The sequence below is a fragment of the Cherax quadricarinatus genome, chromosome 17, assembly GCF_038502225.1.
Source record: "Cherax quadricarinatus isolate ZL_2023a chromosome 17, ASM3850222v1, whole genome shotgun sequence".
Lineage (NCBI taxonomy): Eukaryota > Metazoa > Arthropoda > Malacostraca > Decapoda > Parastacidae > Cherax > Cherax quadricarinatus.
This window is the reverse complement of record NC_091308.1, coordinates 21,043,535-21,055,969: the sequence shown is the minus strand read 5'-3', so window position 1 is coordinate 21,055,969 and position 12,435 is coordinate 21,043,535. Positions and strand designations below refer to the sequence as shown.

General features: G+C 38.5%; 1 protein-coding gene and 1 long non-coding RNA gene across 2 annotated transcripts in view; one reads left to right on the top strand and one right to left on the bottom strand.

The window, feature by feature from the left end:
- Nucleotides 1-1,567, bottom strand: part of LOC138852816 (uncharacterized) — a 38,478-nt gene extending 36,911 nt beyond the window's left edge. Inside the window, exon 1 of the long non-coding RNA XR_011392097.1 lies at nt 1,395-1,567. This is a non-coding gene — a long non-coding RNA (uncharacterized lncRNA). The remainder of the gene's footprint in view (nt 1-1,394) is intronic.
- A 766-nt stretch (nt 1,568-2,333) lies between these two features.
- Nucleotides 2,334-12,435, top strand: part of Rab21 (RAS oncogene family member Rab21) — a 30,384-nt gene continuing 20,282 nt past the window's right edge. The window contains exons 1-3 of the mRNA XM_053773250.2: nt 2,334-2,613; nt 4,699-4,866; nt 9,750-9,868. Coding sequence (XP_053629225.1) covers nt 2,461-2,613; nt 4,699-4,866; nt 9,750-9,868 — 440 coding nt within the window. The 5' untranslated portion in view covers nt 2,334-2,460. The remainder of the gene's footprint in view (nt 2,614-4,698; nt 4,867-9,749; nt 9,869-12,435) is intronic.

Sequence of the window (12,435 nt, the reverse complement as noted above, 5' to 3'; positions counted from 1 at the left end):
TTTACTGGCTTCAGTGCTGACAGCATTCAGTGGCTCGTTTTAGTAAGCTTATTTAGGTACAAGTACAGATAAGCAGTTATACAAATTTAGATGATTACAAATGTCATACAGAGTAACATGTCAATTACCTAGGATAACCCAAAAAAGTCTAAGTGACTTATATCTATTGGGGTGCCTGATACAGCAGAACTTAGTTATTGACCAGAACATTAAATAGAAATAATCAGCTTAAAATACAGAAATTTACTCTCCCCCCTTTCTGAAGCTTCACTCATTAGGAACTTTTTAGTTCTCTTCCTGAACTGGCTCTGATATGTTCAGGCAATCCCTTCTATCCTTTATTGTTCTATAACAAGTGTTTGAGACCTGACCATCTACTGTGCTACTACAAAATTGTGGCAGTGTTCAATGGCTCTAGCGTTGACAGTTTTCAGTGGCTCCTGTACTTGACAATGTTCAGTAGGTTGTGTTGTCAATGTTAAGTGGCTGCTGTTGTTGACTCGTGGCTCGTCTGATTGTTGGCTAGGTTTTGTTCGTGAGTAAGACATATTTGTGGGTATAAAGACATTTGCCGGGGATACTTTTTGTCCACTAGGGACTTCTTCAGTCCAATAATGTCTCAATACCCACATATGTCTTTCTTACATACTCTTAGGCGTTTATTAAACACCAAGTTTGACTTTCTTGAGGTTCCTGTTGGAAGTGTTCAGTGGCTCCTATTTTGCGTGCTCGGTTGCTCGTTTCTTCATTATTAAGTGGCTCGTGTGTTGACAGTATGATAGCTTTATGCTGACAGTTCAGTAGCTTGTGTCGACTATTGAGGCTCCAGATGATTGTTAGGTGGCTCCTGTTTGATGGCTCCCGTGTTCGGTACCTCGTTTAACTGCCTATTTGCCTTGATAGAGTTGGGTGTAAACTCTTACTCTTGTTCCTGTGCTCAGACAGCTACACCCGTGGACAATTTACATTGTTAAGGAAGATATAACATCCGAGTTATCGAGGTGAGCCACCAGTTCTGCCTTCATTCACAGGAAGTCTGAATTCTTTGTTCCATGCATTATCCCATTCTTACTGTTCCAGATGGTTTTAACTTACGTGAAGAGAATGAACATGAATAATAAACGTCAGCTGATATTTCCGTGTTGTCTGACAATGCCTCTCTTCATGCATGACACTTGACTAGAGGTTTTTCAAATTCTTCCCAGTGGCAGAGCTTGAGCGTGCCACATAAGGATTACGAAACTTGCCATAAAACCTAAATAATACTGAATTACAACTCTTGACAGTGGGTCTGTTGCTAACTACATGACTTTGGACAGATTATCCCGGCTAAATAATAACATATATGTTTTTAGTTTGCGGTAATTTCATAGAAAAATATGAGAGAAACTCACCACACATGTGCTGTCAGCAGCGAGCCTGGGATGGATGCGCACCTTTCCTGCGCATTAAACTCTACCTTTATATAAAAAAAATATTATGATGACGTTCCGCCCATTAATTGTCTAACTCAGTTCAACGATCTTGTAAACAATTCCTTACTGCTGTATCTTGCTCAGTGGACAGAACGTTGGGGCCTTGTCCCTCAGCTTAATATATATATATATATATATATATATATATATATATATATATATATATATATATATATATATATATATATATATATAACAACGGCATTTTTGTAGTCATCGTTTCCATCCATTAATTTTGTTACTGAATATATTACTCTGGATGCATTCTGAATACATTATTCATATATTATGCTACTTTATCTCTTTTTAGGTAATATAATAGTTTTGCCCAGCTTGTGGACCCAAGACTTGCCACTCGCAGGAAGGGTATAGAACATAATAAAGCAATTATACAGGTATACTGTAATGCTGCTCCCGTTGATATGCTGGGAAACACATCTACAAAATGTGGTCCACTATGAGGGTAAATGTATATATAATATTGCATCCTGGTGATTTCATCACTGTTACAGTGGTGCCAAATATACAGTATTTTCTTTTTCAAAGAAAAAAGCAGAGAAAATTCCTATTCTTTAATAAGTAATTACCTTGTGATAATGCTGACCTAAAGGCCTTCTACTCTCTCATAACTGGAACTTGTAATTTTCATTCATGTCATCTCTTTCTCACATAACCATATCTGGGAAAATAACGCACTTGTCGATAATGGATGAAATTTATTGGAATTAGGTGAAATTTCAGGAAAGTAGAATAAAAGGCAGAATATGGTATTGTGTTTTATCCATCGTAATATAATTCAAGGGCAACAATAATTATATATTACATTCATAATATGCGAGGATTGACAGAATTGACTTTCATTTGGTTGTGGTGTCATGAGACTTGTTTACACACAGGGAAGTAGGAGGAGGATCCCGCTTATCTCTCATTTTCACTCAAAAGTCCTCAATTACTGACATTAACAAGTGCAGAAACTTCATTAAGCATGTGTGCAGCAGCAGCAGCAGCAGGAGCTGGTGGCACCCGCAGCTACAACTTTAAAATAGTTCTTCTGGGGGAAGGTTGTGTGGGCAAGACTAGTCTAGTGCTCAGATACGTCGAGGACAAGTTTAATGACCGTCACATAACTACCCTGCAGGTGCATTCTCATTACAAGTCTCACTTTTATTTTCTTTTGCCTTTTGTGATGGAGAATGGCTTTTTCAATAAAATACTGGATTTACTGAGATAAGCCTGTTATGAGTGCCGTTTTTGAAGGTTGCGTTAACCTTGTTACTTTGGGAACTCAATTTAAATAAATTTTATCACTTATTTTTTTGTTAGCCTAGGTTAAATGTTGATGTTTTAAACAATGTCATGCATATAACTATGCTTAATGCAGACATAGTTGCAATTAAAAACGCCAATCTGTAAAAACTATATTTAACCTGAATATGTTCGTGCATGATAGTGGCATTCTTTGTGCATACCAATACATTTTTACATGTAAACTTAAGTTTGTATGCTACACAAAGAAATAAAAATTTCAATTTTTAATGTTACGTTTGCGTTGCACTGTAAGAACAGAGGATCACAGCAGTAGGCCTACTGGCCCATGAGAGGCAGGTCCTAATTTCATTTATTTATTTATTTATTTATTTATTTATTACCAATTTGAGCACACATACAGAGGTACAAAAAAATACAGATAAGAGCAGCATGCCAAAGCCACTTATACTATGCATAGCATTATGGGCTGGCTTAAAATTAACTTAAGATTAACTAAGCAATGATGAAATCAGTGATAAAACATTAATGTAAACAGATTACTATAAAGCACAAGTGAGTATTACAAAGACAGGTCATATGGTTGCATTCAGTCATATGAAGGATTCTGTTAGGTAGTGTATATTTAAAAAATAATAAAGTTAGATTCGGTTTTAGGTTTAACATTTATGTGATATAATTGTGAGAAACATTTAAGATATACAATTTATAAGGTTCAGTTATTCAGTATTTATTTGGTTTTGAGTGAGTAAGTGATCTTTGAGAAGAGACTTGAATTTATAAACAGGTAGTGTTTCTTTTATATTTACAGGTAATGAATTCCAGATTTTAGGGCCTTTTATGTGCATTGAGTTTTTGCATAGTGTGAGATGGACACGAGGAACATCAAAGAGTGATCTGTGCCTTGTGTTATGGTCGTGTGTTCTGTTGAGGTTGGCAAGGAGATGTTTGAGGGGAGGGTTAATATCAGAGTTAAGTGTTCTATGTATGTAATAGGTGCAGTAATAAGTATGGATGTTTTGTATGGTGAGTAGGTTTAGTGCATTGAATATTGGTGGAGTGTGCTGCCTGTAGTGAGAATTTGTTACCATTCTAACTGCAGCCTTTTGTTGGGTAATTAATGGTCTGAGATGGTTAACTGTTGTTGAGCCCCATGCACAAATTCCATAGGTGAGATAGGGGTAAATAAGAGAGTGATATAGGGCCAGGAGGACTGACTGTGGAACATAGTACCGTATCTTCGATAGTATGCCTACAGTCTTGGAAATTTTCTTAGAAATTTGTTGTATATGTGTATGAAATTTGAGTCTATTATCAAGGTGGATTCCTAAGAATTTTCCCTCTGTTAGCTTTGTGATAGGTGATCCGTTTATCATTATGTTAAGAGGGACATCTGTAGCTCTGTTACCAAACTGAATGAAGTAGGTTTTGTCAATGTTTAGTGTAAGTTTGTTAGTCCTCATCAAGGTAGATATTTTCTGTAATTCGGTATTTACAGTATTGGCTAGTGTGACTGGGCTCGGGTGAGAGAAGACGTATGTAGTGTCATCTGCAAATAGTGTGGGGAGAGAGAAGAGGGGACCGAGTGAACCGAAAATATTTACATTATTACTGTATTGTTGAATGTGAGTTACTCGATTGTATTACCTACCTCAGTCAGTGTATAAGTCACTTAACACTCGAATTGGGATATCCAAGGTTAAGTCTTCATAATATATTCCATGTATCTAAATTTGCTATATTTGATATGTTACAAATATAAATTAATAAAATTGGTAATGTAATTCTACATGTACCATAATGCTAAACTCAGGCATGTGGCAAACTTAATTATGCAAATACTGAGTATTTGCTTCAATGATTGTGCCATTTGTTTCACTCATTAGTGATGGGATAGAGGCTCAAATGACCCAGATAGAAATAAACCAAACAGAATAACCTTTTATATTTGTTACAGGCTTCGTTCTTGACAAAGCGAATAAATCTGAGTGGTAAACGAGTTAACCTAGCTATATGGGATACAGCTGGACAAGAGAGGTTTCATGCTTTAGGACCTATATATTACAGAGAATCCCATGGAGCTGTTCTGGTTTATGATATAACAGATGAAGATTCATTTCAGAAGGTAAGTTACCTTTTTCAATAAAAGTACTGAAAATACCAGAGTTAGTTTCTGAAAACCTTTAGATCTGCAGACAGTAATTAAGAGACATTTAAGATCTACAAGACACAACCAGGGCCAGCTTCCATTTTTTATAGAAGTTTTTAGTTTAATTTTTTTTTTTTAACAAGTCGGCCGTCTCCCACCGAGGCAGGGTGACCCAAAAGTAAAGAAAATCCCCAAAAAAGAAAATACTTTCATCATTCAAAACTTTCACCTCACTCACACATAATCCCTGTTTTTGCAGAGGTGCTCAGAACACAACAGTTTAGAAGCATATACGTATAAAGATACACAACATATCCCTCCAAACTGCTAATATCCCAAAACCCCTCCTTTAGAGTGCAGGCATTGTACTTCCCATTTCCAGGACTCAAGTCCGGCTATATAAAAATAACCGGTTTCCCTGAATCCCTTCACTAACTAATTACCCTGCTCACACTCCAACAGATCGTCAGGTCCCAAATACAGTGGACCCCCACGTAACGATCACCTCCGAATGCGACCAATTATGTAAGTGTATTTATGTAAGTGCGTTTGTACGTGTATGTTTGGGGGTCTGAAATGGTCTAATCTACTTCACAATATTCCTTATGGGAACAAATTCGGTCAGTACTGGCACCTGAACATACTTCTGGAGTGAAAAAATATCGTTAACCGGGGGTCCACTGTACCATTCGTCTCCATTCACTCCTATCGAACACGCTCATGCACGCCTGCTGGAAGTCCAAGCCCCTCGCCCACGAAACCCCCCTTACCCCTTCCTTCCAACCTTTTCGAGGAAGACCCCTACCCTGCCTTCCTTCCTCTACAGATTTATACGCTCTCCATGCCATTCTCCTTTGATCCATTCTCTCTCAATGACCAAACCACCTCAACAACCCCTCTTCAGCCCTCTGACTAATACTTTTATTAACTCCACACCTTGTCCTAATTTCCACACTCCGAATTTTCTGCATAATATTTACACCGCACATTACCCTTAGACAGGACATCTCCTCTGCCTCCAACCGCCTCCTCACTGTTGCATTCACAACCCAAGCTTCACACCCATATAAGAGTGTTGGTACTACTATACTTTCATACATGCCCTTCTTTACCTCCATAGATAACGTTTTTTTTTTTACTCCACATATACCTCAACGCACCACTCACCTTTTTTTCCTTCATCAGTTCTATGATTAACCTCATCCTTCATAAATCCATCCGCCGACACATCAACTCCCAAGTATCTGAAAACATTCACTTCTTCTATACTCCTCCTCCCCAATTTGATATCCAATTTTTCTTATCTAAATCATTTGATACCCTCATCACCTTACTCTTTTCTATGTTCACTTTCAACTTTATACCTTTACACACACTCCCAAACTCATCCTCTAACCTTTGCAATTTTGTTTTAGAATCTCCCATAAGCACAGTATCATCAGCAAAAAGTAACTGTGTCAATTCCCATTTTGTATTTGATTCCCCATAATTTAATGCCACCCCTCTCCCGAACACCCTAGCATTTACTTCTTTTACAACCCCATATATAAATATATTAAACAACCATGGTGACATTACACATCCCTGTCTAAGACCTACTTTTACCGGGAAGTAGTCTCCCTCTCTTCTACACACCCTAACCTGAGCCTCACTATCCTCATAAAAACTCTTTACAACATTTAGTACCTTAACACCTATTCCATATGTACTTGCAACATCTGCCACATTGCTCCCCTATCCACTCTATCATATGCCTTTTCTAAATCCATAAATGCAATAAAAGCTTCCTTACCTTTATCTAAATACTGTTCACATATATGCTTCAATGTAAACACTTGATCTACACATCTACCCACTCTGAAACCTCCTTGCTCATCCGCAATCCTACATTCTGTCTTACCTCTAATTCTTTCAATAATAACCCTACCGTACACTTTTCCTGGTATACTCAATAAACTTATTCCTCTATAATTTTTACAGTCTCCTTTGTCCCCCTTCCTTTATATAAAGGGACTATACATGCTCTCTGCCAATCCCTAGGTACCTTCCCCTCTTTCATACATTTATTAAACAAAAGTACCAACCACTCCAACACTATATCCCCCCCTGCTTTTAACATTTCTTTCATGATCCCATCAGTTCCAGCTGCTTTACCCCCTTTCATTCTCCGTAATGCCTCACGTACCTCCACCACACTTACATTCTGCTCTTCTTCACTCCTAAAAGATGGTACACCTCCCTGGCCAGTGCATGAAATTACCGCCTCCCGTTCTTTCTCAACATTTAAAAGTTCCTCAAAATATTCTCGCCATCTACCTAATACCTCCCTCTCCCCATCTACTAACTCCCCTACTCTGTTTTTAACTGACAAATCCGTATGTTCTCTAGGCTTTCTTAACTTGTTTAACTCACTCCAAATTTTTTTCTTATTTTCATTAAAATTTCTTGACAGTGCCTCTCCCACTCTATCATCTGCTGTCCTTTTGCACTCTCTCACCACACTCTTCACCTTTCTTTTACTCTCCATATATTCTGCTCTTCTTGTAACACTTCTGCTTTGTAAAAACCTCTCATAAGCTAACTTTTTCTCTTTTATCACACCCTTTACTTCATCATTCCACCAATCACTCCTCTTTCCTCCTGCCCCCACCCTCCTATAACCACAAACTTCTGCCCCCACATTCTAATACTGCATTTTTAAAACTCGTCCAACCCTCTTCAACCCCCCGCTACTCATCTTTGCACTAGCCCACCTTTCTGCCAATAGTCGCTTATATCTCACCCAAACTTCCTCCTCCCTTAGTTTATACACTTTCACTTTCCTCCTACTTGTTGTTGCCACCTTCCTCTTGTCCCATCTACCTCTTACTCTAACTGTAGCTACAACTAAATAATGATCTGATATATCAGTTTCCCCTCTATAAACATGTACATCCTGGAGCCTACCCATTAACCTTTTATCCACCAATACATAATCTAACAAACTACTTTCATTACATGCTACATCATACCTTGTGTATTTATTTATCCTCTTTTTCATAAAATATGTATTGCTTATTACCAAATCTCTTTCTACACATAGCTCAATTAAAGGCTTCCCATTTACATTTACCCCTGGCACCCCAAATTTACCTACTACTCCTTCCACAACATTTTTACCCACTTTAGCATTGAAATCCCCAACCACAAGTACTCTCACACTTGGTTCAAAACTCCCCACGCATTCACTCAACATTTCCCAAAATCTCTCTCTCTCTCTCTCTCTCTCTCTCCTCTACACTTCTCTCTTCTCCAGGTGCATATACACTTTCTATAACCCACTTTTCACATCCAACCTTTATTTTACTCCACATAATCCTTGAATTAATACATTTATAGTCCTTTTCCTGCCATATCTTATCCTTCAACATTATTGCTACTCCTTCTTTAGCTCTAACTCTATTTGAAACCCCTGACCTAATCCCATTTATTCCTCTCCACTGAAACTCTTCCACCCCCTTCAGCTTTGTTTCACTTAAAGCCAGGACATCCAGCTTCTTCTCATTCATAACATCCACAATCATCTCTTTCTTATCATTTGCACAACATCCACACACATTCAGACTTCCCACTTTGACAATTTTCTTCTTATTCTTTTTAGTAATTATTACAGGAAAAGGGGTTACTAGCCCATTGTTCCCAGCATTTTAGTTGACTTTTACAACACGCATGGCTTACGGAGGAAAGATTCTTATTCCACTTCCACATGGATATAAAAGGAAAAGTAATAACACCAAGAACTATTAAGATAAAGTCAAAGAAAACTCGGATGAGTGTGTATAAATAAACGTGTACATGTATATGTAGTGTGACCTAAGTGTAAGTAGAAGTAGCAAGACATACCTGTAATCTTGCATATTTATGAGACAGACAAAAAAAACACCAGCAATCCTACCATCATGTAAAACAATTACAGGCTTTTGTTTTACATTCACTTGGCAGGACAGTAGTACCTCCCTGGGTGGTTGCTTTCTACCAACCTACTACCTACAAAAAAATTATATAATTTTATTTATTTCCATTGGTATATTTTATTCAAATCTGCCACACCTTTCTCACCTCCCATACCCCAATTTTTTATGTGGAATTAGTTTTTTAATCTGTTCACTTGTTTCATGTTGATTAAAACAATACTTTGTCTCCTGTTTTTTTTTTTTTCTGACACTAAGTTTTTGGCTCTTGCCTAAACTTTGGCACCCTGACTCAGTAATATGTTCACTCTCCCATGTAGCCAATCCAGCTTACAATCCTTACAGAAATTTTTTTAGTGCTAGAGTATTGCCCATTTATTTTTTGATGTACTATATATAAAAAAAAATACTTGTGGTATATAGTACCTTAACTTCCATCATCAGAGGTAAGCTATGGCTACCACAACTGCAGGCTTTCTAGCAAGATGTCCAGTAGTCTGTTTTGTCGGAAATACAGTTCGGTGCAGTAATTGGAGACTATCTCTACATAGCACGGGAATTTAATGTAAATGGATTGTTTGTTTTTAGGGCAAGAGATAAAGTAGGTATATCAAGTAAATGTTGGGTCATATAATTTTCTACCAGAACCAGTTTTTCTTCTAAGAAACATTTTAATATTTTATTGAATACTTAACCTTTAATATTCGTATTTTTTGGATCCAACCTACATTGTTCATTTAGGTTTGCCTGGTCATTCTAATACAATCAGTGCAATATCAAGTTTTGTTTATCCTATGTGACTTTATAGAAAGAGTAGCCCTCTAGCTTTCTTCTTTTATGTAAGGATTTCTCCATCCAAAATCCATTTGCACATTTGCTGCACATTCATCTGTTTCTTCTTATTCCAAGGTCAAGAATTGGGTGCGTGAATTGCGAAGAATGCTGGGAAATGATATATGCCTTGTTATAGCAGGAAACAAGATTGATATGGAAAAAGAACGGCACGTCTCCTTGGAAGAGGCAGAGGCGTAAGCAGTTTTTGCATAGTATTTCTTTGCATTATGTAGTATGTAGGCAATAGCTTTTCCTTCATTTTTCTCTTTACTTCAGTTCAGTTTTCCTCCTTTTTCTCTCGTCCTACCTCCTGCTTATACCCCTTCTTCCATCCCTCCCTGCCTCTTCCTCCTTACTATTTCCTTCCCTTCCCTCTTATCATCTCTTCCTTGTATCTCTTCCTCCCTCCCTTTTACCGCCTCCTCCCTCCATCCCTTTTACTACTACCTCTTTCCGTCTCTTACTACTTCATCCATCCCTCTTACTACTTCCTTCCTCCATCCCTCTTATCTATTTCTTCTCTGCATCCCTCTTCCCTACAGTCCTACTCCCTACAGCCCTCCTGCCTACTCCTCCCTATAGCCCTACTGCCTACTTTTCCCTGCCTACTTTTTTAACCTGCTTCTCCAGACCACCATCTCCCTACCTGCTCCTCCAGACTACCACCTCCCTACCTGCTCCTCCAGACCTCCTTCCCACCTGTAGCTCTCTACATTCTTTGTACCTATTCCTCTCTACATTCATCTTACTTGCTCCTCCCTGTATTCCACTTTCTTAGTTCACCCTACATTCCTTCTACCTCCCTCTCCATACATTTCTACCTGCTCCTCCCTAATCCTCCTTACTTTCCTCTCCCTATATTCCTCCTACCTTCTCTTCGTAATTCTTATCTAGTTCTCTCGGCATGCTCGTCCCTACCCCTCTCTGCCTTGCATTCCTGCTATCTATCCCTCCCTACATTCCTCCTACCTACTCCACCATGCCCCTTCCTATATTCCTCCTTCCTACCCCACCATGCCCCTCCCTGTATTCCTCCTACTTATTCCCACATCCCTCATGCCTACTCCCGCATCTCTCACACCCACTTCCGCATTCCTCATCACTCCTTCCTAGATTTCTCTTGCATTCTTTTTCCTTGGATTCCTCCTACCTACTATTCTCTCCATTTCCCTTTCTCCTCCTCCTCCTCTACTTACCCCCCTTTTTCATCCCAAATGTTGGATCACCCCTTTTCATTGCTCTTTTTTTTTTTTAACATACTGGTCATCTCCCATCTAGGTAAGGTAACTTGAAAAAGAAGAAAACTTTATAAAGTTTTTCTTGTTACATTTAGTAATTTAAACAGGAGAAAGGGTTGCTGTCCCCTTGCTCCTGGTATTTTAGTAACCTCTTATGGCATGTATGGCTTGAGTAGAAAAGATTCTTGTAAACTTCCCCATGGAGATGAAAGGAAATTAATAAACAATGTATGTCAAAGGCCCTAAAATCTGGAACACCCTACCTGAGAACTCTAGAACTGCAGACACATTCATCACCTTCAAAACTACCATTAGAAAACATCTTATCTCCCTGATACACCCCATCAACTAACTACACGAATACCACCTGGTGGTTCACACTTACACTCACTCACCCATTTGACCATAAACAGAAATATTAATCTCAATCTTAAAATAATGAATCCTATGATACTCCAATACTGAAACTATGTACTGTGCCAAAACAAAAGCATTCACATTGCTAAACTCACAAACTAGTATTTAGTCACTTAGCCATAATACCAACTTAACTCATAATTTGTAATATTTTAAAATAAAGAATTAAACTAAGTCTGCCCGAAATGCCTAGCCATGCTAGGCGTTCTAGTGGTACACTCTGTAATCATTATTTAACTACATGTAAACCACACAACAACCAAATTCTGTAAATTCAACATTGTAATCTTTATAGAGAATAAACTTTGAATTAAAGGGCTAGTAACCACTTCTCCTGTATAAGTTACTAAATTTAAAAAGAAAAACTTTAATTTTTCTTGTTAGGTCACCCTGCCTCTGTGGGATACGGCTGGTTTATTAAATAAAAAAAAATGACTTCAGATGGGTATGTATTAGGGATGTGCCAAAGCATCGGTATCAGCAGCTATTGGCCATTTTTTATGGTATTAGCTAAAAAAGCAACCATTGCTTTTTAATTAAAATATTAATATTATGTATGCTTAAAAATATAAACAATAACACTCTGCGTCATGCTTGTGAGAGTTACTTGTGCGCGTACACACACACACACACACACACACACACACACACACACACACACACACACACACACACACACACACACACACACACACACACACACACACACACAGAAATGAGGCGCTAAACTACAGACCTGTGTCTCTGACATGTATTGTGTGCAAAGTCATGGAGAAGATTATCAGGAGGAGAGTGGTCGAACACCTGGAATGGAACACGATTATAAGTGAAAACCAGCATGGGTTCATGGAAGGCAAATCTTGTATCACAAACCTCCTGGAGTTTTATGACAAGGTAACAGAAGTAAGACACGAGAGAGAGGGGTGGGTTGATTGCGTTTTCCTAGACTGCAGGAAGGCCTTTGACACAGTTCCCCACAAGAGATTAGTGCAGAAGCTGGAGGATCAGGCGCATGTAACGGGGAGGGCACTGCAGTGGATCAGGGAATACCTGACAGGGAGGCAGCAACGAGTCATGGTACGTGAAGAGGTATCACAGTGGGCGCC